The sequence below is a fragment of the Brassica rapa genome, chromosome A02, assembly GCF_000309985.2.
Source record: "Brassica rapa cultivar Chiifu-401-42 chromosome A02, CAAS_Brap_v3.01, whole genome shotgun sequence".
NCBI classification, from domain to species: Eukaryota; Viridiplantae; Streptophyta; class Magnoliopsida; order Brassicales; family Brassicaceae; genus Brassica; species Brassica rapa.
Window position 1 is genome coordinate 2221524 of NC_024796.2, and position 25672 is coordinate 2247195.

The window sequence follows — 25672 nt, forward strand, 5'->3', positions numbered from 1 at the left end:
TAACTTAAGAAAAACATTCTTTAAAATATGATGATAGGTTTATGAACTCTGATTGTTTTCATATTATTTGATTTCTAATTGTTTTTTCGTCTTTATTACGTCCAGTGTTCAGATTGCTTTAGAGATACCGATTGAAATCCAAGTATGAGCCCATTTAAAACAAATCTATGACATAAAGTTAGATAAAGACAATAGAAACAAGACGTTGGGTCCATCCCTTGCTACCCATAATTGCTATAAATACATACAAAATTTCATCCAAGATCTTTTTTTTTTTTTTTTTTTTTTTTTTTTTTTTTTTACAAAAACATAAAGGCTAGAGCGCATACTTTTGTTCACATTCAGTAATAATAACAAAAACATACTAACATCTATCGGGTGTTAAGCTCCTAATATAGTTAATGTACCGTATCATGCATTTTGATGTCCTTAAAAATAAAAATCAACAGTTAGATTGGTTTTTGATCCGTCCTAGTTCGTGCATATAGTAAATCAGATGAAAAAATTACTGGGCCCATATTGTAAGAGAACACATAGATCATTTATGGTGAAAGGCCCATAATGGGCCCATATGTACAAAACACATACGTCTGTTTGTGGTGAAAGGCCCATATGCAAAAAGTCGGTTTCTCATTCGAAACTTATAATTAACCCACGCGTATAATGGACTCGCGTTAGTTTAAAGCTTTTTAAAAAAAAAAAAATTGGAAACTCAGAAAAAAAAAGAGAGCTTCTGGAATAGCAACCTCACGCGCGCTCAGGGAAGAAGCCCTAACTAACCAATCTCGCCGGAGACGTATCCTCGCCGTGAAGTACGGACGACGAAGCTCTGCGTGGTTAGTTTCCGGGACGGAATATAGTTGTTTTTGAGCTGAAATCGAACGATTCATCCACTTAGCAATGGGGGTAAGCTTCGAGAAGTATCTTGATTGCTGTTCTAGCGTTTAGGTTGATTTGATTTCGAGGAAGTTGCTGTGTACAAGCGTTGATTGTATTGCTCCGATGCAGGTTGATCCATTCAAAGCTGCGGAGACGTCGGAAACGGAGAAGGAAACCGGCGGCGATCTTCCGGTGAAGGAGAAACTGACTTTCACAGCTCCGGAGAGGAAGTCCCGTCTAGGTATGAATTTGGGAGATCTGTAGCAATTGTAATCCAATGGATTGCTTTCGAGCTTAATCGTTTTTTTTAATCTCAGGTTTAGATGTGAGGGCAATGGAGAAAAGGGAGAGTGCAAAGTCTCAGGGGGAGTTTAAGGTCCCCAGGAAGCCTGCAGTATCTGTTTCAGCGTCTATGGATGAAGATGATAGATCTGGAGTATCGGGAATTGATGATGGAGGAGATAACAGTCGGCCTGACCATTCCAGCAGAAGGTATAGAGATAAATCTTCAAGATCTGAGACTCCACAAGGTATTTTTTTTCTCTGTTTCTTGTGTACGATTTAGTTCGACATGGCACTCATGCTCTATGGAAAAGACAGAACTCCTGTTACATTTTGTTTTGAACTACAGATTACTACCTTCACTAGTCTTCTCTTATGCCTTATGATGTTTTTTTTGTATGGCAGAAAGTACTGTGACTACAGAGAAAGCTGCAGCTTCAGCTGTAAGTCAATTTATCCAACTAATGAAACCTATATTTCTTTTTGGGTTATCTAATGATTCCAGTCTTTCATTATCACTTGGCCAATTTTTATTCATACTGGGAACTTTAGTTTTAGTATTCTGATCTTTCTTCCATTTGTTGAAATGAAGACTCCTAGGACATCTAGATACGAGAGAGATGATAGCAGTAGAAACCGAAACGAATATAGGTATGACAGAAGTGAAACTCCGCGGTCAAGGCAGAGAAGCACATACGATGAGATGGATCGCTACCGAGGGAGGGAGTCCTATCGCGAATCACCCCGAGATTATCACGGAGAAAAGCGCGGAAGATACAGTGTTGATAGGAGAACTCCAGGTATGCTAAAGATTGTAGAAGATTATAATGATAACAATTTATTTATTTCCTTACGAATGTGTCTGTTTTCAAACCTTTATTTCCCAAAAGCCTGAAAATGTCATCAACACAACTTAGTGGACCTTTTCAATGGATATTAACACAAAATCATGCAGGTAGGTCAGACTGGGATGATGGAAGATGGGAATGGGAAGATAGTCCACGCGGGGATAGAGACTCTACTTACAACAAACGGCATCAGCCTTCTCCATCACCCATGTTAGGTGCAGCTTCACCAGATGCTCGTTTAGCCTCCCCTTGGCTGGATACACCACGCTCAACAAGTATGTTGTGTTTGAAATTTATTATTTATAAGTAGGTTTTATTTTAGTAGCATCCATGGGCCCAGACTAACAACGGGATTTAATTCCATGTCCTTCTGCACATGTAGTGGCTTCTGCTTCTCCATGGGATATTGGTGCACCTTCTCCTGTCCCAATCCGGGCTTCTGGGTCCTCTGTCAGATCCTCAGGCTCAAGGTATGGTGGAAGATCCAATCAACGTGCAGACTCTAGGGAAGGTGATCTGACCAAGGAGGTATGTATTCTTAGTTAGGATTAGGTCATGCCACTTGTTGTCAGATTGATCTGAAAATCTGTTTCGTTCCCGTGTTTTTGATCTGAAAATCTGTTTTGTTCCCGTGCTTTAACAAGTTCTTGTCATGCTTGCTTGAAGAATGTTGATGAGAATTATAGTTCTTTGCTTTAAATAAATTATTTGGTTTTAGTAATACTTGTGTCACATGTTGTCATGTCTTCTAAAGGGGCATCCAGATGAGGATAGATCGGAAGGAGCTGAAGAATTTAACCATGAGATCACAGACACAATGCGTCGGGAAATGGAATATCACTCGGATCTTGCATGGTAAGTATTTAATTTCCTTTAGAGGCAGGAAATTAAGCATTGGAAATTCAATAATGATTTATGAATTAAGAGTATAGTCTCATTCTTCATGTTAATTTTAGACAGTTTCCAGATTATATAAAGCTTGTTTGAACTAAATGATTGTCGTTTCACAGGTATGATACGGACGAAGGGAACTCACTGTTTGATGCTGATAGTGCATCCTTTTTTCTTGGAGATGACGCTTCTGTGCAGAAAAAGGAAGCTGAGCTGGCAAAAAGACTGGTATGTTTCCATACCAACTACACATTCTCCATGATTTTTTTATTTGATGCTGCTTGTATTTCCTATCTGTGTCTAGTCTTTTCCTTTTTGCATAAATTATCTAGTTTAATTCATTCTGACCGTCTCATCTCCCTTCACTTCTCGTGACCGAGTATACTCAGCTAAATTTCGCGTAATTATGTTAGTTAAGTTTCTAGGTGTTAATGCGATATGGCATGAAGCTTTTCGTTCAATGCTCCAAATTCTTCTGTATTGATATTCTGATTTTTTCTGCTTAAGAACGCAGTAGACTAAATATATTAAACACTTTATAATAACTATAATGCAGGTTAGAAGGGACGGTAGCAAAATGTCACTCGCTCAGAGTAAAAAATACTCTCAGCTTAACGCTGATAACGCCCAGTGGGAAGACCGTCAGCTTCTCAGATCTGGAGCTGTTAGAGGCACAGAAGTGCAGACCGAGTTTGATAGCGAGGAAGAACGGAAAGCAATTCTTCTTGTGCATGGTATGTAGATTACTATAATAACTCAAATTTCATGATAAAGCGACAAGGCAGATATAGGAGTTCATGTAACATACCAAGTAATACTTACTCTATTTGTTGGGTGATTGCAGATACAAAGCCGCCTTTCCTTGATGGAAGAATCGTTTTCACAAAGCAAGCAGAGCCAGTGATGCCTATAAAGGATCCCACATCAGACATGGCTATAATTTCGCGAAAAGGATCAGGTCTTGTGAGAGAAATTCGGGAGAAACAAAGTATGCATAAATCGCGACAGCGATTTTGGGAGCTTGCAGGTTCTAACCTTGGTAATATCCTTGGTGTTGAAAAAACAGCTGAGCAGGTAATGCATCTCATGGTTTTTGGTTTTTTTCACATCATTACTGATAAGGTTGTTGAACCTAATGTGACACTGTGAACTTCTTGTAGATTGATGCCGATACTGCTGAAGTTGGTGACGAAGGTGAAGTAGACTTTAAGAACGAAGCTAAATTTGCACAGCATATGAAGAAGGGAGAAGCTGTGAGTGAATTCGCCATGTCAAAGACCATGGCACAGCAACGACAGTATCTTCCCATATTTTCTGTTAGAGATGATTTATTACAGGTTGGTAATCTTTTCTTTAGAGTTCCCTGATACTTGGGTCACAGACTCATAATACGCTTTATTACCTTAGGGGATTCCTTTTTCTTATTTGTCCAATGAGTAATCGTTAAGCTGTCTGCTTGTTAATGCATTGTAGGTAATAAGAGAAAACCAGGTGATAGTGGTGGTTGGAGAAACTGGTTCCGGAAAGACTACTCAGCTCACACAGGTTGCTCCCTTACTATAGTTTTTCAGGTAATACATAATTATGAAACAATTAAATCATTGACCTTATAATTTGTTTTTTTTTGCTAGTATCTTCACGAGGACGGGTACACTGTAAACGGTATAGTAGGTTGCACCCAACCAAGACGTGTAGCAGCTATGAGTGTTGCAAAGAGAGTTAGTGAAGAGATGGAAACAGAGTTGGGCGATAAAGTGGGGTATGCAATTCGTTTTGAAGATGTAACTGGTCCAAATACTGTTATCAAGGTAAGGTGTTTCCAAGCAATAGACTGCTTTTTGATTATTTGTGATTTTCTGGTTTAATTGGCCTAGTAAAGCTTGGCTTGACAAATTGTCACGCTTTAAGCATCAGCACTTCGTTATAACACCAGAAAAACTCTTCTGACGCTCCATATTTCCTTTTGAAATTACAGTACATGACGGATGGAGTGCTACTGAGAGAGACACTTAAAGATTCCGACCTGGATAAGTATCGGTATGTATGCATCAACCTTCTAATAAATCACGCTTTAAACTGGTTTAGGTAGAATGATGTGCTAATCGTGTTGTGGACTCTGTATAGTGTGGTAGTGATGGATGAAGCGCATGAAAGGTCACTCAACACGGACGTCCTTTTCGGAATACTGAAAAAAGTTGTTGCTCGGCGTCGTGATTTCAAACTGATAGTCACTTCAGCGACCCTTAATGCTCAAAAGTTTTCCGATTTCTTCGGGAGGTAATTACTATCCTTCAGACGAATCCCATTTTGAATCTAATATTGAATTCTTATTTGACAATGTTTTTTGCTTTGGTAATGCAGTGTTCCTATATTCAACATTCCTGGAAGGACCTTCCCTGTCAATATTCTCTACTCTAAAAGTCCTTGTGAAGACTATGTTGAAGCCGCTGTTAAACAGGCAATGACGATTCACATAACGAGCCCACCTGGGGACATTCTCATATTTATGACCGGGCAAGATGAGATTGAAGCGGCGTGCTTTTCTCTTAAGGAGAGAATGGAACAGCTGATTGCATCATCCAAGAGAGACGTCACGAACCTACTGATTCTCCCTATATACTCTCAGTTACCTGCTGACTTGCAAGCAAAAATATTCCAGAAACCAGAAGATGGAGCACGTAAATGCATTGTTGCCACCAATATTGCTGAAACATCATTGACAGTCGATGGAATATACTATGTGATTGACACGGGGTATGGAAAGATGAAGGTTTTCAATCCTAGAATGGGTATGGATGCTCTCCAGGTTTTCCCAATTAGTCGTGCTGCCTCTGATCAGCGTGCAGGAAGAGCTGGAAGGACAGGGCCGGGAACATGTTACAGGCTGTATACAGAGAGTGCATATCTAAACGAGATGTTGCCGAGTCCCGTGCCAGAGATTCAGCGAACAAATCTGGGTAACGTTGTGTTGTTGTTGAAGTCGCTGAAAATAGACAACTTGCTAGAGTTTGATTTCATGGACCCACCTCCACAAGAGAACATCCTCAACTCTATGTACCAGCTTTGGGTGTTGGGCGCTCTCAGCAATGTCGGAGGATTAACTGATCTCGGGTGGAAGATGGTGGAGTTCCCGTTGGACCCACCTCTTGCGAAGATGCTCTTAATGGGTGAACGGCTCGACTGCATAGACGAGGTCTTGACGATCGTGTCGATGCTTTCAGTACCTTCAGTGTTCTTCAGACCGAAAGAGAGAGCAGAAGAGAGCGACGCCGCGAGGGAGAAGTTTTTCGTGCCGGAGTCTGATCATCTGACGCTACTGAACGTGTATAAGCAATGGAAAGAGCATGACTACAGAGGAGACTGGTGCAATGACCATTACCTGCAAGTCAAAGGTCTGAGGAAAGCTAGAGAAGTAAGATCCCAGCTTCTGGATATCCTCAAGCAACTCAAGATACCGCTCAAGTCGTGTGGGCCGGATTGGGATATCGTGAGAAAAGCCATATGCTCAGCGTATTTCCACAACTCAGCTAGACTAAAGGGTGTTGGTGAGTACGTGAACTGTAGAACCGGGATGCCTTGCCATTTGCACCCGAGCAGTGCACTGTATGGCCTGGGATACACTCCTGATTACGTGGTGTATCACGAACTGATCTTAACCACGAAGGAGTATATGCAGTGCGCTACATCTGTTGAGCCGCATTGGCTGGCTGAGTTGGGACCTATGTTTTTCTCGGTCAAGGACTCGGATACATCGATGCTGGAGCACAAAAAGAAGCAGAAGGAAGAGAAAACAGCGATGGAGGAAGAGATGGAGAAGCTGAGAAGAGATCAGGCGGAGGCGGAGGTGAGAAGCAAAGAGAGAGAGAAGAGGAAAAGGGCAAAGCAGCAGCAACAGGTTTCTGGTCCTGGCATGAAGAAAGGCACCACTTACCTCAGGCCTAAGAAGTTTGGTCTCTAAAACATTGTAGTAATCTTATTTGTTCGAATACGTGAAACACCAAAGACCACCCACCACTAGGCACTAGTTTGGTATTGTAAACTTTGTTCTTACAAAACAAAAACAGAAGCAAAATAGAGCAAACTGTAATCTACTTGTGTCGTGCTTGATTTTAATGTCTTGTCATTTCATGATATTTATGAGGTTTTCAACTTAATTCCGAATCTTATTGTAATGACATGTTCTGTATATAATCATGTGTGACACCAAAGACAACCTGTTTGGTATTGTAATCTTTTTCTTACAGAACAAAAACAGAAGCAAGATCGAGCAAACTGTAATTCATGAGTTTACTGACATGTTCTGTTTGGTATTGTAAACGTTTGCCAAAAAACAAAAACAGAACTAAAATATATCAAATTGTAATCAAACTAAGTTGAACCTATTTGATTTTAATGTGTCTTATCAATTTATCATTAGTTGATATTCATGGGTTTTCCAAATTTATTTTTATTGTTTATCTATTTGGTTGTAGAAGAAAATAATATGTTTACATTACTGAAAAGAGCTGCTTCATCTACATGCTGATCCTTTAGTTGCTACATCTCATCCCGTCTCTGAAACATTCTACATTTATATGAAATTTGATGGATTTTACAATGCTTAATACCCTAATTTCCAAATCCAGCTACTGTAGTTATGTGGTCACACAAAGGTCATTTATAAATCCTCTCCCTAAACAAAATACAGTTTGCTTATCCATACAAGTTTCCAAATCTCCATCATCCATTCACATTTGCCACCACCATCTACACCTCTTAGCCAGTCCAATGCCCTGACTCCATCATCTGCGTTTTTGCCAAAAAAAAAAAAAATCTCAGCCACATTATTACTTCAATTCAACAGAAAGTATGAATCTAAGAGCAGTAAGAAAGATGTGAAACCTGAGGAGAGTTAGAAGGGGGCCCTATCAAATATTACCGCTTTCCCCATCTGACATTTCTTCAAGCCTTGCAATTGCATCCACAAGAGCTTGCTCATGATCCTACCATTGCCAAATTAAAATATAGTCAGCTTCTCTTTTCATGATACCAAGGAGTAAAAGACAAGTCTCAACACTACATGTATGAATATGGTTCTTACTCTTAGCACTTTCTTTGCCTTCTCTACCTCTGCTGGGCTGGGATTAACGGATCTAAACACTTTTTCTACCTGTGAAAATATTTTATAAAGTATATACTCAGACCGTTAACAACTGAGAACATTCAATCCACATAATCTAAAACTTGTAATGGTACCTCTTTTATTAGTGTATCAGTGTGGAGTATTTCAATATCGCCTAAAGCTTTCTTCCCAACCCCATTCTGTGCCTTGTGCTGCTGTATCTTCATGCTTCCCCTACCTCTACCAATAGCTTGGCCTGCGGGACCACCACGAGCCATGGCCTTTGTACTTCCACGGCCTTGCCCAGGATGTCCTCCTTTACGAGAAACCCCAGCATCCTCACCTTCCCATCTGATATCTCCTGGAGATATCTGTTATATATATAGAAACAAACACCAATCAGAATCCAAGAACCATCAAGATCATAAACAAATAGAATAAGACAACATTTCATGGTAACTCCCAATTGTTATTACCTCTTTAAGATTTACCCATTCCCAAGTTTCATTCAGAGTGTTCATGTCATACACTAAAGCATGCCTCCCCTTATCAATATTTAACAAAGGAAAAAATATATAATATCAGAAAATGGAGGTCTGGCACTAAAATACTAATATATATATGTGTGTGTGTGTAAATGTTAGTTAAGTAAGATACCTCAGCGGCTTTGTAGTCAGTTATAACAGCTTCATAGAAGTTGTTGTCCTCAGGCCACTTTGTCCATACCTTCTTCCCAACCAACGGATCTGGTTCATTTGCTACTGCGCCTGGCTGGGGCCTTCCAGCAATGCCTGTAGCTGGAAACTGCATCGACTTTATCAATTAGTCAGTGGAGAATTTAAGAGCAAGAGTCTGATTAGTAAGAGAGTCGCGCAGTGTTATGACTTACTGTCTTTGGCTTCTTGGTCTTTGGACCTGGTGGAGGACCTCCTCTTCTTAGCGCAGCAGATGAAGATGGCTGCATTGATGGGTGCATAGCAGGAGATGGCGCACCCATAGCTAACGAGGCGATTGGTTGTGATGTCTTTTGCTTCTTACGTGATCCTGAAACAGCTGGACTTGGAGCATTATCATGAACCATCTGAGGAGCACCGGACTGAAAGCTGTTCCCCTTTCTCCATTCCCTAACATGGTTTAAGTTAACCTCATTAGCTAAGACGTTGCTTTTGATTAACTGAAGAGATATATTGGAGATTGATCACATATCAAAGAAACAAACCTTATTCGCCTGATCATTTCATCAGCATTAACCCTTGATAACAGCTCTCTGTGTTCCTCATCAGACACCCGAAGTTCTTTTCTGAGTTCAGTGATCAAACTTTCTTTCTCCTGAATATTTTTTTTTCAACAAAAGGAAGAAGCATACATTAATATATATATTACTATTAAATATTTTTTTATAGAACTTTCTCAGTAATTCTATTTACATAAAATTGCAGATAAAGATTTTATCTTAAATGGTTAAGTTAGATAAGCATGGATTTAGTAATGAAGAAGAGAAGTAATATAAGTACCCAAGTAATAGCATCAGACTGAGCTTTGAATGCACGGAGAATTGAGCTATAGGCTTCTTGCTCAATGAGATGAATTTGAGTTTCCATGTCATTGTGCACCCTTGACAAAGGAGCAGAGTTGAGAACCGAAGGCCTGCCATTACCAGCAGCAGGTCGCCCGCTTCTCTGATATCTACTCGGAGGAAGGTCATCATCCGTACCTGAGTTCCCACAGACAGCAACCAAATATACAAACAAAACATAGTAAATCATTTTGACAAATCCAAATAAAATAAACTAAGAATGAATTATTATTATTTTTTTTTTGAAACACTAAGAAAGAATGAATAAACTAAGAATGAATACTTCTATAAGCATAGAATACAATTACAACAAAAACATCACATTGTTAACAGCAGAAAGAGAAAGACATAGGACATAAACTAATACCAAGTTTGTTTATAGACAAAACAACTTCGAAAGAAGACAAAGACTCACCACTACTATCAGAAGGTCGGTAATCCATTTATTTCCTTTCTCGATGATGCTTCACAGCGGAAGCTAACGTGGTACGAGACCTGTCTAGTTCCACCAAAGCACGAGCTGCAAAAAAAAAAAAAAACCTTTAACACAGGAAAAGGTCAACACATTCACTCTTCAACATTCAATAGTACAAAACAAGGTCACAGTTCTTAAACTCGAGCTCAATAAACCAAACACCCTTCACAGATTAATGAGCTTCCAAACTACAAAAATCCCAAGAATCAAGAAAAATTAATAACTTTCTCAAAAACCCTAATTAGCGATGGAACCAAACACACAACAACGCAAGCTCTCAAGATGAACAAAACTCGAATTGCCCACAAAGAATGCAAATACCTTCTTCGTGAGTGCTCTCTGGATCTGAAATTACTCACGAAAGGTCATAGATTTGAGCTAAGACGAATCAGAAGATCCCGAACAAGGAAGAAACTTTCTCTATCGCAATTCGATTTCAGAGAAGGTTAGATCTTTCGGAAGCTGAAGCTACGCCGCGTGATTCATACAATTGCTTCGACAAACCGTGAAGGATTTTTCCGACAAATCTATGAGTCGCGGACGTGAAACCGACAATATTTTTGCCCTAATTTTTTTCCCCAGTTTGATAGATTTGGTTTGAGTTACAACCAAACGCTGTCGTTTCGCTTTTCACTTCGTTATCTCCTTTGGTTCTGTCTTAAATCCGGTTTAATTTGTAGTTTTGGTACGCTTTCTTTACCATCACAATTAACAGAAAATCCAAACCGGTACGCGTTCTTTTATTAATTAAAAGAAAAAAAATCATCGTAACTTTTTCAAGTAATCCATCTGAAAATATCGTAAAATACGGTTTTATTTACCAACAGGAATCAGTTTTGGTAAGTGAACCGACATTGTGAAGCCGGTCTGAAGCAGACAAACCATGGAAGCCGGTTGGGTCCAAAAATTAAATTCAACAAAACTTGAAAACAACGGCAAAGCCCCAACACACCTGAAGATGAGTTATTGAAACCCTTGAAAAAGCTGCGCTCTTGGACACTCGAAACGAAATAAAACAAACATGGATCAAATGGGTCCAAGGGTATATACAGGAGGTATCAAAGTTGCTTACAGTTTCATTGTTTATCTTTCTGGTTGAGAAAAACGCAAACCACGCTTTATATATGTATGGTTGCAAACTTTTAATGCATTGTAGTGACATGAAAACTTTGGTATTTTCACTATTTTGTTTTTTTTTTTACTTGAATATACATTAACAGAGCCCAGACAAAGAGACCCGATCGTAATGACAAAAGGTCTATAGCTTCTCGTTTCTCTTAGTGAGCTGAATTATAGCAAAATAAAAAAAAATGGAGTGTTCAAGCACCAACGAACCAAGTGATCTGAGCTTCATCTCCAAACACAAGCTCCTGAGCTCACATTCTGTGAACAGAGAGGATCACACAACACGGTCAAAGCATAAATCAAAGATCTCAGGAAAAGCTAAAATGTCTAACCTCTCGATAGCAGGAGGGGTAATGGGAACAACACCAGAAGGTGTCACAAGGGCATCGATCATAACATCATTCGGCGTTACAGGAATACCTCCATCCTCAAGAATCTGAGGCGAATATGACAATGCAACTGTAATTTGAACAAAAAAAACAATGATTAGCTAATCTTTCTATTGACAACATTCCCTAGTATCAGTTTGATTGTAGCCTATACCCATAAGTGGATTGCTCCAGCCCTTAGCCTTTGCACGGTCCTCATATCTCTTCAAGAAAGTGTCGTAGTAGCTTTTCTCCCACATAAACAAGTAGAAAAGGTTAAATGTTACCCTAGTATGAATCTCTATCAGTAAGATCAAAAGAAGGTCAAATGCAAACTTACCCACCCCCACGACCTAAACGTCGCCCACATCTGTCAAACGCAAGACCTGGCAAGATGAATAGATCGATTGGTTCATCTGCTTGCAACACTGTCCATAGAAGAAAACACAAAGTGACATCTCTATCCCGTGTGATAATACTTATAATGTGGTGGAAGCATAGGAAAAAAAAAAGAAGGAGGCTACCATCTTCACGCTCATTCCCTAGAGCATCAACGAGAGCTGGTTCCAAAATGTTCATAGAGTTTGCAATGAGGTCATCCATATGAGATATGTGCAGCATACGCATGTTACTCTTCTTATCCTCTACCCATGGGACATATAGCTTTTTCGCTCCCATTGTATTTGAATCTAAATAATAAAATTAGAAGAAAAAATGACATTAAAAGTAGGAAGCTATCTAATTTTTCCTAATAGTAAGGTACATAACATTAAACCAATCACTAATCTTGATTAAGCAATAATGATTAAGTTCTTATCAATATTAGTAGTAGTACCAGGATGTTGGAGAATCTTGGACAGGATTCTTGAAGTGTCGACTTCGTTGAGAGACTTGCAGCTAATGTAAGCACACAGTCTCCGACAAGATTTGAACCAAGGAGCTTCGAGAACAGTGTTCTGAATTGCATCATCTACGACCAATCAAGATTTATTAATATTTGTTTCCAAGGAAATGAAATTAAGTTAAAAAGGATTGAACCTTGTTGGGTGCGGAGAGAAGGGTTCATGGCTTTTAATGATTTGCGGACGGTGGAACGCACGACACGTTTCTGCTTGAAAATGGAATCGAGCTCCTCTTGGCTTTTGCTGGTGGTGCTCATGGCGACGGTGGTTGATAATCTGGAAACGGGTCGGGTCGAGATCTTGGGGAAGAAGAAGAAGATTGATGATGATGATGATCTTTCAAGTGTTGCTGTCGGGATACAAAAGACTCGAGCTCCAATCATTTCATTACAAAAGCTTTGTTGGAACCTCCAAAAGCCCACACTCGAAATCTACTGTAATTAACTGAGTACACAGGGCTGCTGGTTCGGATTATTCGGTTAGTTTGGATCGATAGAAATTTTACAAAAATAAACCGAAAATCGATACCACACTCGAAATCTACTGTACGTAACTAAGTACATAGGACCGCTAGTTCGGGTTATTCAGTTAGTTCGGATCGGTTAGTTTGGATCGGTAGAAATTTTACAAAAATAAACCGAAAGCCGATACCACACTCGAAATATATTGTACGTAACTAAGTACATAGGGCTGCTGGTTCGGGTTATTCAGTTAGTTCGGATCGGTTAGTTTGAATCGATAGAAATTTCACAAAAATAAACCAAAAGCCGATACCACACTCGAAATCTACTGTACGTAACTAAGTACATAGGGCCGTTGGTTCGGGTTATTCAGTTAGTTCGGGTCGGTTAGTTTAGATCGGTAGAAATTTCATAAAAATAAACTGAAAGCTGATACCACACTCGAAATCTATTGTACGTAACTGATTAAGTACATAGGGCTGCTGGTTCGGGTTATTCAGTTAGTTCGGGTCAGTTAGTTTGGATCGTAGAAATTTTACCGAAATAAATCAAAAGCCGATACCACACTCGAAATCTATTGTATGTAACTGACTAAGTACATATGGCTGCTTGTTCCGGTTATTCAGTTAGTTCGGGTCGGTTAGTTTGGATTGGTAGAAATTTCACCGAAATAAACAGAAAATACTCAGTTCAGTTTAGTTTTCGGTTAGTTCAGTTAATTTTGGTTTAAACTTTTGAAAAATTGATTAGTTTTGATTATTTTGGTAATTTGATTCAAAAATCCAATTAAGATTAGTACTGTTTGAAATTTTTTTTAAAGAAAATCCGATTACCGAACCGAAACAAACCAAACCAAACCGAAAATCAATTTTTTTTTAGTTGCCAAACTGAACTAAACTAACTGGACTTCTCGGGTCAGTTCTGTTCGGCAAGTTTAAATCAGGTTTATACCCATATGTAATGTTACTCGTCAAACCAAACTGAACCGGTAACCGAGTTGATTATGAAGAGCTCTCCAAACCAAACGAAAACCGAAAATTCTGGTCCGGTTCAAATTCGCAAAGCTACATTTCATTCTTGTGTTCTAGTGGGCTTTTTACCAACGGCACGGCCCGTATCACCTCCAAACCAGCCCATAATGGCCCATTAAATTATTTTGAAACTCAAAAAAAAAAAAAAATCAAATTCGAAAATATACATCTCCCTCCCTCCCGAGGGAAAACATTTTTGGCTCCAAACTCGAAAACATTTTCACAAAAAAAAAAAAAGCGCCTACGAGCTTTTGGTTGTTATAAACAATCTCTTCCCCAACTCCAAAATGAAAATCTCCAAATCGCTCAAACTCCACCGCTCCAATCCACCGTCGAATCTCCTCCTCGTCCGTCGTCCGTCATCGATCTCAAACCTTCCACCTATGGAGAACAATCTTAAGCGCCAGCGAACAACACGCGTCGCCGGAAGAAGCTCCAAGCGCGGCCGGGAGACGTACGCGGTTTCGATAATCACTCAGATCACCGAGATCGAGGAAGAAGAAACAGATCTCGTCGTCGCGATCAGCCGCCACGTGGATGTTCTTAACTCCAGCTTCTCAGATGCGGGAGATGTCAAAGGAGCTGCTGCTGCTCTCTCCTCCCTCGCTAAAACTGGTACCGTAACTGTTTGAATCGATGCAGATCTGTGATTCTACTTAGCGATTGATTTGTTCTAGCTCAGATTAGGCGAGATCTAGATTGTTTTTTGATTCGTAACTGTTTGTATTAGACGAAAACGTGGAGATGATGGTGGAGAACGGAGCGATTCCCGCTTTGGTTAGAAACTTGGAATCGCCATGGTCTTTAGCAATCAGCGGGAACGTTGCCAAGTCTTGTGATCATAAGCTGGAGAAAGATTGTGCTGTTTCACTTGGACTCATTGCTGCTAATCAGGTAACACTTGTGAATATCATTTACTGCTTCTTGCACTGATGTTTTTTACTAACGTTAGCTTTATCTGTTAAATAGCCTGCTTACCAGCAGCTAATTGTAGATGCTGGGGTTATAGCTCCGACTGTGAAGTTGTTGAAGAGAAGAGGGGTTTGTATTGGGTGCATGGAAGCTAATGCTGTTCTTAGGAGAGCAGCTGATATCATCACTAATATTGCTCATGATAATCCAAGGATTAAAACTAATATAAGGTACGGTTTAGTGTTTGATGATCCTTATGCTTTTTTTGGTCTTGGCTATAAGTTGTTTTCACTTGACAGGGTTGAAGGTGGCATTCCACCACTTGTTGAGCTTTTGGATTTTCCGGATGTTAAGGTACAGAGGGCGGCTGCTGGGGCCTTGCGTACAGTTTCTTTTAGAAATGATGAGAACAAGAACCAAGTATGTTTTGCTTTTGATGATGCTTTGTTTGAGCTTATGAGAGGCATGTTTCTTACATAAAAAAACATTTGTGTAGATTGTGGAGTTGAACGCTTTGCCCACGCTTGTATTGATGCTTCAGTCAGAAGATCCTTCTGTGCATGGCGAATCGGTTGGTTCTTTTATCTTGCTTTGGATTTTTGGAATTGGTTTGCTATGTTTAGTTCCTTCTAATATACTATTGAAATATCAGATTGGGGCAATTGGAAATCTTGTCCACTCATCTCCTGACATCAAGAAAGATGTTATCCGCGCTGGTGCCTTGCAACCAGTAATCGGTCTACTTAGGTATGCTTATTTTCTTTATTCTGTTTTTCTACTTCTGCTGAAAATAGATGTTTACTCTTGATGTTGTGAAACATCTTTTGTAACTGTTTCTGCTTGCTATGATATCTGCTACAGCTCACCTTGCTTGGAGACACAGAGAGAAGCAGCATTGTTAATTGGTCAATTTGCTGCGCCTGATTCAGACTGCAAGGTATAAGTTTGTCTCTTTCTTGACATTGTTGTGCTCTAATCTGAATATATGCTCACTCAAACTCTTTTGTTTTGACGATATCAAAAGGATGGATTCAGAGTAAAGAAAACGTATTAAAACATAAATGGCAATATGATTATGCAGGTGCACATTGCCCAGAGAGGTGCCATTACACCATTAATTAAGATGCTTGAGTCATCAGATGAGCAGGTCACGGAAATGGCAGCGTTTGCTCTTGGTCGTTTGGCCCAGGTAGTTATGTTTTTGAATAAGCATGTGAATCTTTTTGACGCTTTGTGTCATAAGAACAATGGTTGTAATTTGTTTGCTTAGAGCATAACTTAATTCGCATATATCAATGCTTTGAATGTCGCAGGACACACACAATCAGGCTGGGATTGGGCAAAGAGGAGGCATTATTTCACTATTAAATCTTCTTGATGTGAAAACTGGATCTGTGCAACACAACGCTGCCTTTGCTTTGTATGGCCTTGCAGATAATGAGGTAAACTAATCTCATAATGAATCGTTTTCAATACATCTACACTTTTTGCTAACTATAAATAACAATGGTTAATTAATTTTTCGTAAACAGGAAAATGTAGCAGATTTCATAAAGACTGGAGGTATTCAAAAGCTTCAAGACGACAACTTCACCGTTCAAGTATGCATTTCGCTGCTTATGTTTGCAAAAACAATATTATAGGCTTTCCAAATTCTAAATTGCAAGTCTTCTCTTTGCAGCCGACTAGGGACTGTGTTGTGAGGACATTGAAGAGGCTAGAGAACAAGATTCATGGACCTGTGAGTACCTATCTGTTAGACCGTCTGGTTCTTATAAGTATGGCCTTGGTTCTAGAGTCCCTTAATGTCATACTCTTCTTTCAGGTACTAAACCAACTATTATATCTAATGAAAACCACTGAGAAGAATATACAAATGCGAATTGCTTTGGCTCTTGCACATCTTTGTGACCCTAAAGATGGAAAATTAATTTTCATCGATAACAGTGGTAATATTCTCATCTCAAAATTCATCAGTTTTTCTTTTCTTGTCGATTTTTTTCTGTTCCTGATCAATCGACTATTATTTATGCTATGTTATACAGGAATGGAGTTTTTGTTGGAGCCTCTATACATCTCAAGCATGAAACAGCAGAAGTATAGCGCAAGAGCTTTATTCGAATTAGCTACAAAAGCTACATCCTTTGCACCAGAGGACTCAGCTCCTTCCTCACCCACACAGCGGGTAAGAAATTTTCATTACTTCTTTCAATTATAAAAATATAATTTCTGATTTGAGGTCTTGACTTGTTATTGGCTGTAATACTGAAGGCGTTTTTGGGTGAGGAATTCGTGAACAACCCTACTTTGTCCGATGTCACATTCCTGATCGATGGTAAAACATTTAATCCCTTCTATGTTTATGTTAAATCTACCTGTGATCACACTTTTTACTGAGTGTTTGCATGGCATATATTAGGTAAACAATTCTTTGCTCACAAGATTTGCTTGGTAGCTTCCTCTGATATATTTCGTGCAATGTTTGATGGCCTTTACAAGGTAACCTTCTTAATAAATTATTGTGCTACCCATTTCATGATACAAAGTATCAATCAACTAACTTGAGAATTGGTTTTAGGAACGCAACGCCCAAAATGTGGAGATCCCAAATATAAGCTGGGAAGTGTTTGAGCTTATGATGAGGTAAAGTTCTATAAAATCAAACATTTTGAATACTTACCATTATAATAAGCTAAGAATCTAAAGCATAAAATGCAATGGTGCAGATTCATATACACAGGAAAAATCAACATCACAAAATACTTGGCTCAAGATCTGCTTGTAGCAGCTGATCAGTATCTTCTCGAAGGTCTCAAGCGGCTTTGTGAGTACACAATCGCGCAGGTAAATACACAAAACCAACTTCTTATTCTTCTCCTTGTCAGAGTGGCTTGTCTATGTGTATAACTAAATGGACTCCTCTAATGTTGGTGCAGGACATCTGTGTGGAAAACATACCGTTCATGTACGACTTAGCAGATACATTCAATGCGTCAGCCTTAAGACGAGCATGCACTCTCTTCGTTCTTGAGCATTACACTAAGCTCAGCTCTGAACTGTGGTATGCAAAAAATCATTACATCATTTATACAATGAAATAACGTTTCTTTTACTTAATCAGGTTTTATGTTCTTATTTTCTTACGCAGGTTTCCCATGTTCATAAAGAAAATAATACCAGAAATCCGGAGCTACATCACTGATATTCTCAGACGGCCAGTCCAAGCTAGCAGCTAGTCCAACCATTGTATAAAAAAGATTCTTTTTTGGTTAGATAACTGGTCTATATTTTGTAACTGCTATATGCTAAATTCAAAAATATCAAGAGGCCTCAAAGTCAGTGTTCTTTATTCTACTTTATAAATAACTTTTACTTATATCTCAGAAAACAAGACCACCTGAATAGTAAAGGTTGCTTTGTACATGAATATCTCGTCAATATAATGGAGAATCAATTGTTTCAACTCTAAGAAGAGGAAAATTTGTAGGCTTATGATTCTCTTAGAACCATGAAGTAGTATTTGTTTTTAGCCTTTGTGCTAATCTTGAGATTCTTGATGAGTGTTAGTTCTTATACCATACTCACAAAAATGTTATCCACCACAAATTGTGGTGGACCAGTATTAAAAGTGAAAGCCCAATATTATGCTTTCTCGACAGGGCTTTGTAAAGGCCCAAACTTGTGCTCTCAGACAGAACCATTGTGGTTCGAATAAGACTATTCTAAGCAGCCATTGATTTGCTTCCTCTAATTCCTCTCGTCACGTTCTCCATTTTTGGGGTTGTTTCCTCTACGCTCACCAAGATCTCCAATTGCCTACCTCTTTCTCTCTTTCAAGGTACTTCTTCTCTTCCCCAATTACACAATTTTCTCACCAAATCGATTAGCATTCGAGTCAACTGCGTAAGTACGTTTCGTTCTTCATCTGTTTCCTTGAAATGGTTTATCCAACACTGCCTGAAATTGCCATCATTGTTTCGTTCTTTGATATTTAAATCGAATTTAGAATTAGATTTTCTGTGATTGGATTAAACAATCCAATCACTAGTGGTGTTCATCTTTGTTTGTTGAAAGTTATTTAGCTCAAATCCATCGTCATGAACCAAGTTGTTTGTTTTGATCTAGATGCATCCATGTAATCCCTTATCCCACTATAAAAGTTCAATTCTTTAATTAATTAATTTTTTGTATTCAGATTCATAATTTTTTTAATCAGCTAGATTATCTTGTTTTGTATGATGTATACAAAATACTCATGATTTTTTTATTTGATTTTAGTTAATCTTACATTGTTCTGAGTGTTTGTTCTTTAATCTATGTTTTTTTTTTTTTAGATTTCTTGATGGTAAAAGCATATAAACAAGAGCATGTCTACAAGCATCCATGGGAGCGGGTGAGTGCTGCCTCATGGAGGAAGTTTGCTGACCCTGAAAACAAACGCATCCTTTCTCATATCCTCGAAGTCGACACCTTGAACCGCAAACTCGACACTGACACCGGGAAGCTCCACACCACACGTGCCCTCACCATTCACGCTCCCGGTCCATGGTTCCTTCACAGGATCATAGGCCAGGACATTTGTCACTGTGTTGAATCAACGGTTGTCGATGGCAAGTCACGTTCTATGCAGGTTATCTTCCCCTTCTCTATGCTTAGATTAGTGTGTGGATTAGCTTATATTGCACTAGTGTTGGTGAAACATTAGTCTCAAAAGATGCTTAACTATTTTGTTTTCGTTTTTTCTTTTCTTTTTGGTTATGGTTCAGCTTACGACAAAGAATATTACTCTGAAAAAGTTCATTGAAGTGGAGGAGAGGATAAGGTACGATCCTCATCCAGAAAATCCATCGGCCTGGACGGTTTGCAGCCAGGAGACAAGCATTCGGATCAAGCCCTTGTCGGCTCTGGCCTCAATGGCTGAGAAAGTTGAGCAGAAGTGCGCCGAGAAGTTCATGCAAAACAGCGTGAAAGGGCGAGAGGTTATGGAGAGGATTTGTAGGTATATGGAAGCAGAGTCCGCTCCTGTCTAAAAGATCCAAACTTTTAAAGATTCCAGTATCTTGGCTTTTGGCTTTTGTAGTAATTCAAGAGGACTATTGGTAGTAATAAAATATATAAGACAGTTATGATCATCAAGCTGCTGTTTTTTTTCTTTTATCAGATACTTCTCTTGTTTGTTTTAGCAACGAATGTTGTTGAGCTCAGAAGCTTTCTATCCAATTTTGATTCTAGTTATCTGAACCAATGCAATCGTTTCGTTACAAGTCCTACCTTCTTATCCATTTACGGCTATGCCACAAAGTGCTGATACTTGACTAAGGAATATAGTATGAGAGTTTTGGTGGTATTATATGCAATTGTCAAAGTATGGGAGGGAGTACAAAGGAGTTCAAACCTGGTTATGTTTAAAGACGAGCGTGCAGAGGTCTTGTGCCCTGGCTTGTGATATATTGGTGTAAGGAAATACCCGGAACTTTCCATTGGCCATAGACGTTAGTGTTAGCTGAGCATCACTCACCATGCATTGCCTTCTAGCTTTATTTTTATGACTATTTATTATAGTTTTGACACATTTTAAAATGTTATTATTCTTATTAAAATGTATACTAAAATTGCATATTTAACCTTTTATGTGTGAAACTAGATTAAGATCCGCGCTTTACGCATGATGAACATTATATATAAATTATTTTTACGTATTATATATTCTTTTACCTATAATAAAATAACAAAAATAAATTAAATAGTTAAAAATTCAGTAACTATTATGTATATAATTAAATTAATGCGAACACATAAATAAATTTTATTAATCCAAACAAACACTTTTTTTTTATTTTATATGATATATAATTAAATTTAAATGATATTAAATTTAAATTCGACAAAAAAAGATATCTATTAAATAATATATTCTATTCATATTTTTTTGATTATTTGTATTTTTTTATAACAAATACTTTAAATCACGAATAACAAAATTTTCATTGTGGAATATTTAATAGTTTAATAATTTATAATTTTAATAATTTAGTAATTTATAATTTATAACAAAAAAAAATCAATGCATGAAAAGTTTAAAAATTGAATATTAAGTTGTCATACAAAGCTTTTATCAAAAAATAATTTGTTCAAATCAAAATTTAATTAAAATATTTATGTATGTTTATATGGTACATAATTTAATGTAAACAATGTTAATATATATACATATATATATATTAATCTTAATGTTTATTAAATGATATTTTCTACTAATATGATTTTTAATCATTTGTATCTTGTCATAACAAAAAAAAATTTAAATCATGGATCACAATTTATTTTAATATGTAATTTTTAACAGTTTTAGTAATTTATAGTCATTTTTTAAAATTAAAAATATAAATATGTGGAAATTTTTTAATTTTTATTATATAGCTAATGTGGTTGTTTAAAGTATTTTAATAATTTAAAATTAAAAAAATGATAAAGGGTACAATAAGTTTTATCAAATCTTTATTATTCAAAATCATTAATTATCACATATATATTTTAGCAACATTAGGGAGTTTTGTAATTTTTATTTAAGGTAATAATGAATAACATTAATAATTAATTTATGGTTAGTTTAATAAAAAGTTTATTATATATTTATATGGAATAACCTATTTCTCTAAAGATTCCAAAAATCAATGACCACCTCAAATGCTGTAATGTTTCTCTTTTAATATATGTGAGATATATTCAATTTAAAGAGCGGAGGTAGTACATTAGAACTTACAATTTAATACTTTATAATCGCATATTTTTAACCTTTTATATGCGAAATGTTATATAAATGGTCATAGTCAAACTATTGAAACAAAAGGATGTGGTCAAAGACAATTTACCATAAACTAAAGTCAAAAGTACTTTTTGTTAATAAGGTAAAAGTTTATAATTATATCTCAGTATAACTAGGAATTTTCATGCGCCATGCGCAAGAATAATAAGTCGCAATTCTATCTTACGGTGTTGCTTTGTTTTTGTAACCATGGATTCTTCTTCTCACATCCGTCCTAAGAAACCTCTGCTAGTGATCGGAAGCATGATTAATTCCGGCAGTAGTCACCCTAAACCATCCGGTTACTCCTCTGAACCGAAGAGAGATTCAAGAAACTATGATGACCGTCGTTCTAATAACTTGCCTCTCAAGAAATCGAGGACGATAGTTGACTCTAACAATGGTAACAAAACTGTGGTTGTGGAACCGGATACTCCAAAGCTTTCTAGACAGTATTGGAAAGCAGGAGATGACAATGAAGATGAGCATGTGCCTTATTGTAATATGACACATCTTATATAACTTGAGATCTTGTAACTCGTAATCCTAATTGTATAATTGTTATGTTTCGATAGGTAGGAATGATGCTAAGGTCAAGGTTAATCCACAGTTTCTTCATGCCAACGCCACAAGTCACAAGTGCGCGCTTGGAGCTTTGGTTGAAGTTCTAGACAATTCCCTAGACGAGGTATGTCCTTATGATTTTACTACCATATTATATCAGTCGAAGAACCTATAAATAATCTTCCTTAGTCAATTTGTTAGGGAGCATTAGTCAGAGATGGGTGTTATATAGGGACTTTGAAATTAATGCAAACTCGGATGTGTAGATGCGTTGAATTAAGTTGATAATTCGTCTGCCTTTTGTATAACATAGACTTATATTTCATTCAAAAAACATTTTAAAATAAACATTTTCAAAAAATAAACATTTAAAACATTTTATAAACATTTTATAATCCATCTTATTTCATTCAAAAAAACAAACTTATATTTGATCAGTTTGATACAGGTTTTTTTTAAAGGCTTTCATTCATTTTGATAGGTTGGGCTACTTATCTTTTTTTTTTGGAAAATACTTATCTTTGTACTATCATTTGTTATACTATTTGAGCTTCTAATAAATCTATCTGTGAAACATAGGATGTTACACCATCAAGATATGTTGATAGAATACCTGACATGGGGCTTGAGAACGGGAAACATAGACATGGGATAAGGTTACGTACTCTCCCTCTCTATCATGTTTTTTTTGGGTACAACTATCATGTTTTGTTTAATTCAGATTTATCTTGTGCTTCCAACTTAACTGGTGATAAATGAGCGTAATATTTTTTAATGTGTTTTTTTTCAACTACCTATTTGAGATTTCATTTATTCATTAACATGTTTTCCTTGAATCTAAGATCATAAAAAATGTTGTTAACTGCCAACCGTACCATTTCAATTGACATTGCTTCTTCTAGTTTCAGTGAATCAGTATCAGGTAATGAAGCAGGCGAGTTGCAGAAGGTGAAAGAGGAATCAGCAAAACATGTGGCTAAGTTGCAGAGACAAAAAGGACAGCTTGAGTCGCAAGTAAACCTCTTTCTTCTTATATATTTTTCTTTCTTTATTTTGGCTTATATGTAATAGACTTAATTGTTTAATATGAACCAGCTCAAAGAGTCAAAATGTAAGATTCAAGATTTTGAGAAGAGGCATAAGCTAAAAGACGACTCAGAAAAACTGGTGGCTGTGTTGATTAACCAGCTCAAACAGTCAACAGCTAAGATTAAAGATTTGGAGAAGATGCAGAATGTAAATGATGATGAATCAGCAAAACAAGTGGCTGAGTTGCAGAGACAGAAAGCATTACTTAAGGAGGAATCTAAGAAGGTAAAAGATGAATCAACAAAACAAGTGGCTGAGTTGCAGAGACAGAAAGCATTACTTAAGGAGGAATCTAAGAAGGTAAAAGATGAATCAACAAAACAAGTGGCTGAGTTGCAGAGACAGAAAGAACTTCTTGAGATTGAATCAGATAAGGTAGAATATTTTAGAATATGAATGAGCAATATGTTTTTTGGTATAGTAGATTTCATTTGTTTGATATGAACCAGCTCAAACAGTCTGAAGCTAAGAATCAAGATCTGGAGTACAAGTTAAAGAATGCAGCGGAGGATTTCTTTCAAGAAAGAGCCCACAGAGATAGTACTGAGCATAACTTGAAGAACAAGCTACGGGTTAGTCCTCTGTTAAAAAAGTAAAAAAAAAAAAAAAACATCACTACTTTTTTATTAGCTTCATGCACACTCACACATCATTTTGGTAATGCTATAGGAAGCTTTTTCTACCATCCATACGCTAACATCAAAAGTGAATAGGCTGGAATCTGAAAAACGCTAATTATAAGAAGAAGATAACATGCATATACATGCATTGGTGAGGTCAGCTCCTAAAACTCATTTCTAGGGTTTATGTCTTGTGCAACAATTAATAGCATGTACACTCATTTAACTTGAGTGAAAGACTTTATTTTATATTAAAATCTTGATTAAACAAAAGTCCATCAAAACCAAATCTTTATGTTCTGTAATAGAAAAGTAATTTACACAATAATAAGCAAATCAATCACACACAAACATAATCAAACCCCAACCAAAAGAGATCACCAAAAAAACAGAGAGAAGAGTGAAGAAGAAAGCCAAAACAGAGAGAATAAAGAAGAAGAAGAAAGCCAAAGGTGGAAGTAAAGTGATCCCTAAGGTTTGTGATCACCAGGAGGGAAACGTGGGAGATAAGGTATCCAAGTGATGGGATCTTTCCAGTCAAACGCAGGCAATGCTGGATTAGGGTTAGCTAAAGGAAGAAAAGGGAAAGGGAAGGAAGGAAGAGGAGGAAGCGTAGGCAACGGCGGCAGAGTGGAGTACGGCCAAGGGAACCAGTACGGTGGCAGATAAGGCCAGAAGAATTTAGAATCTCTAAACTTCTTATCCACCTTCTCCTCCTCCTCCTTCTCTCGCCCGTGATGTCTCTTTCCTCCGCTGCTGCAAAGTGTGGTGTTTCTATGGGAAGGTTTGTAGCTGAGTGCGCTTAAGCTGTAGATACAGACACGGTCTTGCTTTGACTTTATGGATACTTCGTTGGTTGCTGTCTGAAAAACGGGGACGTTGCAGCCGATGTTGCTGTCGGATGTTTTGATTAGCTTGGCGCTGCATTGAGACGCTATGGCGATTCCGTCCACGCAATCGATACCGTCTACGTGAGGGATCTCGAGCTTGTAGACACCGCTTCTGTTTGTTGTTCTGTTTACTGATATGTTCACTTCCTCTGTTGTCTTTGGTGAGCTTGCTTTGAATCTACAGCTGACATGAACATCCACTCCTAATAGAGAAACAAAGACAAGATCCGGTTTACCGGTTTGAATCAAACCGAAATTGTACCAAGAAAACCAATCCAAAACTGATTAACCAATCCTAAGTTAGAGAAACCGATTAACCAATCCCAATGTTCAAGAAATCGCTAAATCGTGGTTATGCTCCTCATAGAGAATTTTTTTTAGGCGGATATCTAGACCGATTTTTTGAAAGGTTAAATCTTTTTTTTTAATTGTTATAGAAAAATCATTTCGTTTAGACTCAATTTGTAGACAGATTTTAAGAATACCGGTCCAAACCTAAGTTACAAGATAAGTTTATGTAATGTTTATTTAAGTCATGATCTCTTACCTTGTAAGAAGTAGCTTTGTCTTGAGAAAGTGTTGCTCGAACAAGTGTCGCAGTAAACAACTCCGACGACTGTGATGCTAGATGAAGGATACGAGCTTACTTCACGCGGTGGGCGGTTACGACCACGGCCAAAGGCTTGATGTGTCAAGCAAGAAGCTAGAAGGACAAGACAGAGAAGTCGAAGATACATTGTAGCTAATCTCTTTCACTCTCTTTTCTCTCTATTGTGTCTTTTTGATGATAATGTATGCAAGTGTATGTGTGTGTGTGTGTGATTGCAATATGTTCAGTCCGTGATCTAGAATT

At 37.6% G+C, this 25672-nt stretch overlaps 7 protein-coding genes across 15 annotated transcripts; 4 read left to right on the forward strand and 3 right to left on the reverse strand.

The window, feature by feature from the left end:
- Positions 1-544: 544 nt before the first annotated feature.
- Positions 545-7075, forward strand: LOC103850838 (pre-mRNA-splicing factor ATP-dependent RNA helicase DEAH7). 2 transcript variants are annotated; one of them, XM_009127628.3, is made up of 17 exons: positions 545-906; positions 1009-1120; positions 1197-1409; positions 1567-1604; positions 1754-1961; positions 2117-2284; positions 2392-2537; positions 2764-2864; positions 3020-3128; positions 3457-3634; positions 3745-3974; positions 4061-4237; positions 4374-4445; positions 4532-4708; positions 4876-4937; positions 5025-5177; positions 5262-7075. In XM_009127628.3, the coding sequence occupies exons 1-17, from the start codon at positions 901-903 to the stop codon at positions 6856-6858; spliced, it is 3747 nt and encodes a 1248-aa protein (XP_009125876.1). In that variant the 5' UTR covers positions 545-900; the 3' UTR covers positions 6859-7075. The 2 variants fall into 2 exon arrangements, with proteins under 2 accessions (XP_009125876.1, XP_009125877.1); XM_009127629.2 differs by lacking the exon at positions 545-906 and having other exon boundaries at positions 1003-1120; positions 5262-6858.
- Positions 7076-7446: 371 nt separating this feature from the next.
- Positions 7447-10668, reverse strand: LOC103850839 (protein EMSY-LIKE 3). 4 transcript variants are annotated; one of them, XM_009127630.3, is made up of 11 exons: positions 10374-10664; positions 9993-10097; positions 9516-9715; positions 9221-9330; positions 8891-9125; positions 8659-8814; positions 8478-8546; positions 8136-8372; positions 7981-8049; positions 7782-7882; positions 7447-7685 (listed from the first exon to the last, which is right to left on the reverse strand). In XM_009127630.3, the coding sequence occupies exons 2-10, from the start codon at positions 10018-10020 to the stop codon at positions 7808-7810; spliced, it is 1179 nt and encodes a 392-aa protein (XP_009125878.1). In that variant the 5' UTR covers positions 10021-10097; positions 10374-10664; the 3' UTR covers positions 7447-7685; positions 7782-7807. The 4 variants fall into 4 exon arrangements, with proteins under 4 accessions (XP_009125878.1, XP_009125881.1, XP_018512373.1 ...); XM_009127633.3 differs by having other exon boundaries at positions 8659-8805; positions 10374-10662; XM_018656857.2 differs by lacking the exon at positions 8478-8546 and having other exon boundaries at positions 10374-10668.
- A 487-nt stretch (positions 10669-11155) lies between these two features.
- On the reverse strand, positions 11156-12885 carry LOC103850842 (5-formyltetrahydrofolate cyclo-ligase, mitochondrial). 4 transcript variants are annotated; one of them, XM_033285000.1, is made up of 7 exons: positions 12584-12884; positions 12381-12515; positions 12070-12222; positions 11886-11973; positions 11721-11791; positions 11510-11636; positions 11156-11435 (listed from the first exon to the last, which is right to left on the reverse strand). In XM_033285000.1, the coding sequence occupies exons 1-7, from the start codon at positions 12828-12830 to the stop codon at positions 11429-11431; spliced, it is 828 nt and encodes a 275-aa protein (XP_033140891.1). In that variant the 5' UTR covers positions 12831-12884; the 3' UTR covers positions 11156-11428. The 4 variants fall into 4 exon arrangements, with proteins under 4 accessions (XP_033140891.1, XP_009125883.1, XP_033140890.1 ...); XM_009127635.3 differs by having other exon boundaries at positions 12070-12234; positions 12584-12830; XM_033284999.1 differs by having other exon boundaries at positions 11886-12222; positions 12584-12885.
- A 246-nt stretch (positions 12886-13131) lies between these two features.
- LOC103850843 (ARMADILLO BTB ARABIDOPSIS PROTEIN 1) lies at positions 13132-18225 on the forward strand. The gene is made up of 19 exons (XM_009127636.3): positions 13132-14554; positions 14670-14833; positions 14909-15081; positions 15151-15271; positions 15348-15422; positions 15504-15598; positions 15713-15788; positions 15933-16040; positions 16165-16293; positions 16384-16452; positions 16533-16592; positions 16677-16800; positions 16897-17036; positions 17123-17186; positions 17271-17350; positions 17430-17494; positions 17578-17695; positions 17788-17912; positions 18000-18225. The coding sequence occupies exons 1-19, from the start codon at positions 14227-14229 to the stop codon at positions 18085-18087; spliced, it is 2202 nt and encodes a 733-aa protein (XP_009125884.1). The 5' UTR covers positions 13132-14226; the 3' UTR covers positions 18088-18225.
- A 293-nt stretch (positions 18226-18518) lies between these two features.
- Positions 18519-20086, forward strand: LOC103850844 (protein slowmo homolog). 2 transcript variants are annotated; one of them, XM_009127638.3, is made up of 3 exons: positions 18519-18689; positions 19186-19481; positions 19618-20086. In XM_009127638.3, exons 2-3 carry the CDS (start codon positions 19194-19196, stop codon positions 19879-19881), a joined length of 552 nt encoding a protein of 183 aa, XP_009125886.1. In that variant the 5' UTR covers positions 18519-18689; positions 19186-19193; the 3' UTR covers positions 19882-20086. The 2 variants fall into 2 exon arrangements, with proteins under 2 accessions (XP_009125886.1, XP_033140894.1); XM_033285003.1 differs by lacking the exon at positions 18519-18689 and adding an exon at positions 18740-18758.
- A 1229-nt stretch (positions 20087-21315) lies between these two features.
- Positions 21316-24375, forward strand: LOC103850846 (protein MICRORCHIDIA 5). Its single transcript, XM_033285939.1, has 6 exons — positions 21316-22155; positions 22232-22344; positions 22800-22876; positions 23129-23234; positions 23316-23684; positions 23759-24375. Exons 1-6 carry the CDS (start codon positions 21867-21869, stop codon positions 23903-23905), a joined length of 1101 nt encoding a protein of 366 aa, XP_033141830.1. The 5' UTR covers positions 21316-21866; the 3' UTR covers positions 23906-24375.
- LOC103850845 lies at positions 24157-25666 on the reverse strand. Its single transcript, XM_009127639.3, has 2 exons — positions 25367-25666; positions 24157-25022 (listed from the first exon to the last, which is right to left on the reverse strand). The coding sequence occupies exons 1-2, from the start codon at positions 25554-25556 to the stop codon at positions 24400-24402; spliced, it is 813 nt and encodes a 270-aa protein (XP_009125887.1). The 5' UTR covers positions 25557-25666; the 3' UTR covers positions 24157-24399.
- Positions 25667-25672: the final 6 nt, after the last annotated feature.

Coding starts and splice junctions, on each gene's coding strand:
- LOC103850838 (XM_009127628.3), top strand. Junction 1,121..1,196: donor GGAGAGGAAGTCCCGTCTAG/GTATGAATTTGG, acceptor TTTTAATCTCAG/GTTTAGATGTGAGGGCAATG. Junction 2,538..2,763: donor AAGGTGATCTGACCAAGGAG/GTATGTATTCTT, acceptor TGTCTTCTAAAG/GGGCATCCAGATGAGGATAG.
- LOC103850846 (XM_033285939.1), top strand. CDS start 21,867: ATGGATTCTTCTTCTCACATCCGTCCTAAGAAACCTCTGCTAGTGATC. Junction 22,877..23,128: donor AAACATAGACATGGGATAAG/GTTACGTACTCT, acceptor TTCTAGTTTCAG/TGAATCAGTATCAGGTAATG. Junction 23,235..23,315: donor AAGGACAGCTTGAGTCGCAA/GTAAACCTCTTT, acceptor AATATGAACCAG/CTCAAAGAGTCAAAATGTAA.
- LOC103850839 (XM_009127630.3), bottom strand. CDS start 10,020: ATGGATTACCGACCTTCTGATAGTAGTG. Junction 8,373..8,477: donor AATGGGTAAATCTTAAAGAG/GTAATAACAATT, acceptor TATATATAACAG/ATATCTCCAGGAGATATCAG. Junction 8,050..8,135: donor CTGATACACTAATAAAAGAG/GTACCATTACAA, acceptor ATATTTTCACAG/GTAGAAAAAGTGTTTAGATC.
- LOC103850842 (XM_009127634.3), bottom strand. CDS start 12,830: ATGATTGGAGCTCGAGTCTTTTGTATCCCGACAGCAACACTTGAAAGA. Junction 12,235..12,380: donor CAAGATTCTCCAACATCCTG/GTACTACTACTA, acceptor TTTATTATTTAG/ATTCAAATACAATGGGAGCG. Junction 11,792..11,885: donor CGTTTAGGTCGTGGGGGTGG/GTAAGTTTGCAT, acceptor GTGGGAGAAAAG/CTACTACGACACTTTCTTGA.
- LOC103850843 (XM_009127636.3), top strand. CDS start 14,227: ATGAAAATCTCCAAATCGCTCAAACTCCACCGCTCCAATCCACCGTCG. Junction 15,599..15,712: donor CCAGTAATCGGTCTACTTAG/GTATGCTTATTT, acceptor TATCTGCTACAG/CTCACCTTGCTTGGAGACAC. Junction 16,453..16,532: donor ACGACAACTTCACCGTTCAA/GTATGCATTTCG, acceptor TTCTCTTTGCAG/CCGACTAGGGACTGTGTTGT.
- LOC103850844 (XM_009127638.3), top strand. CDS start 19,194: ATGGTAAAAGCATATAAACAAGAGCATGTCTACAAGCATCCATGGGAG. Junction 19,482..19,617: donor GCAAGTCACGTTCTATGCAG/GTTATCTTCCCC, acceptor GTTATGGTTCAG/CTTACGACAAAGAATATTAC.
- LOC103850845 (XM_009127639.3), bottom strand. CDS start 25,556: ATGTATCTTCGACTTCTCTGTCTTGTCCTTCTAGCTTCTTGCTTGACA. Junction 25,023..25,366: donor ACAAAGCTACTTCTTACAAG/GTAAGAGATCAT, acceptor TTTCTCTATTAG/GAGTGGATGTTCATGTCAGC.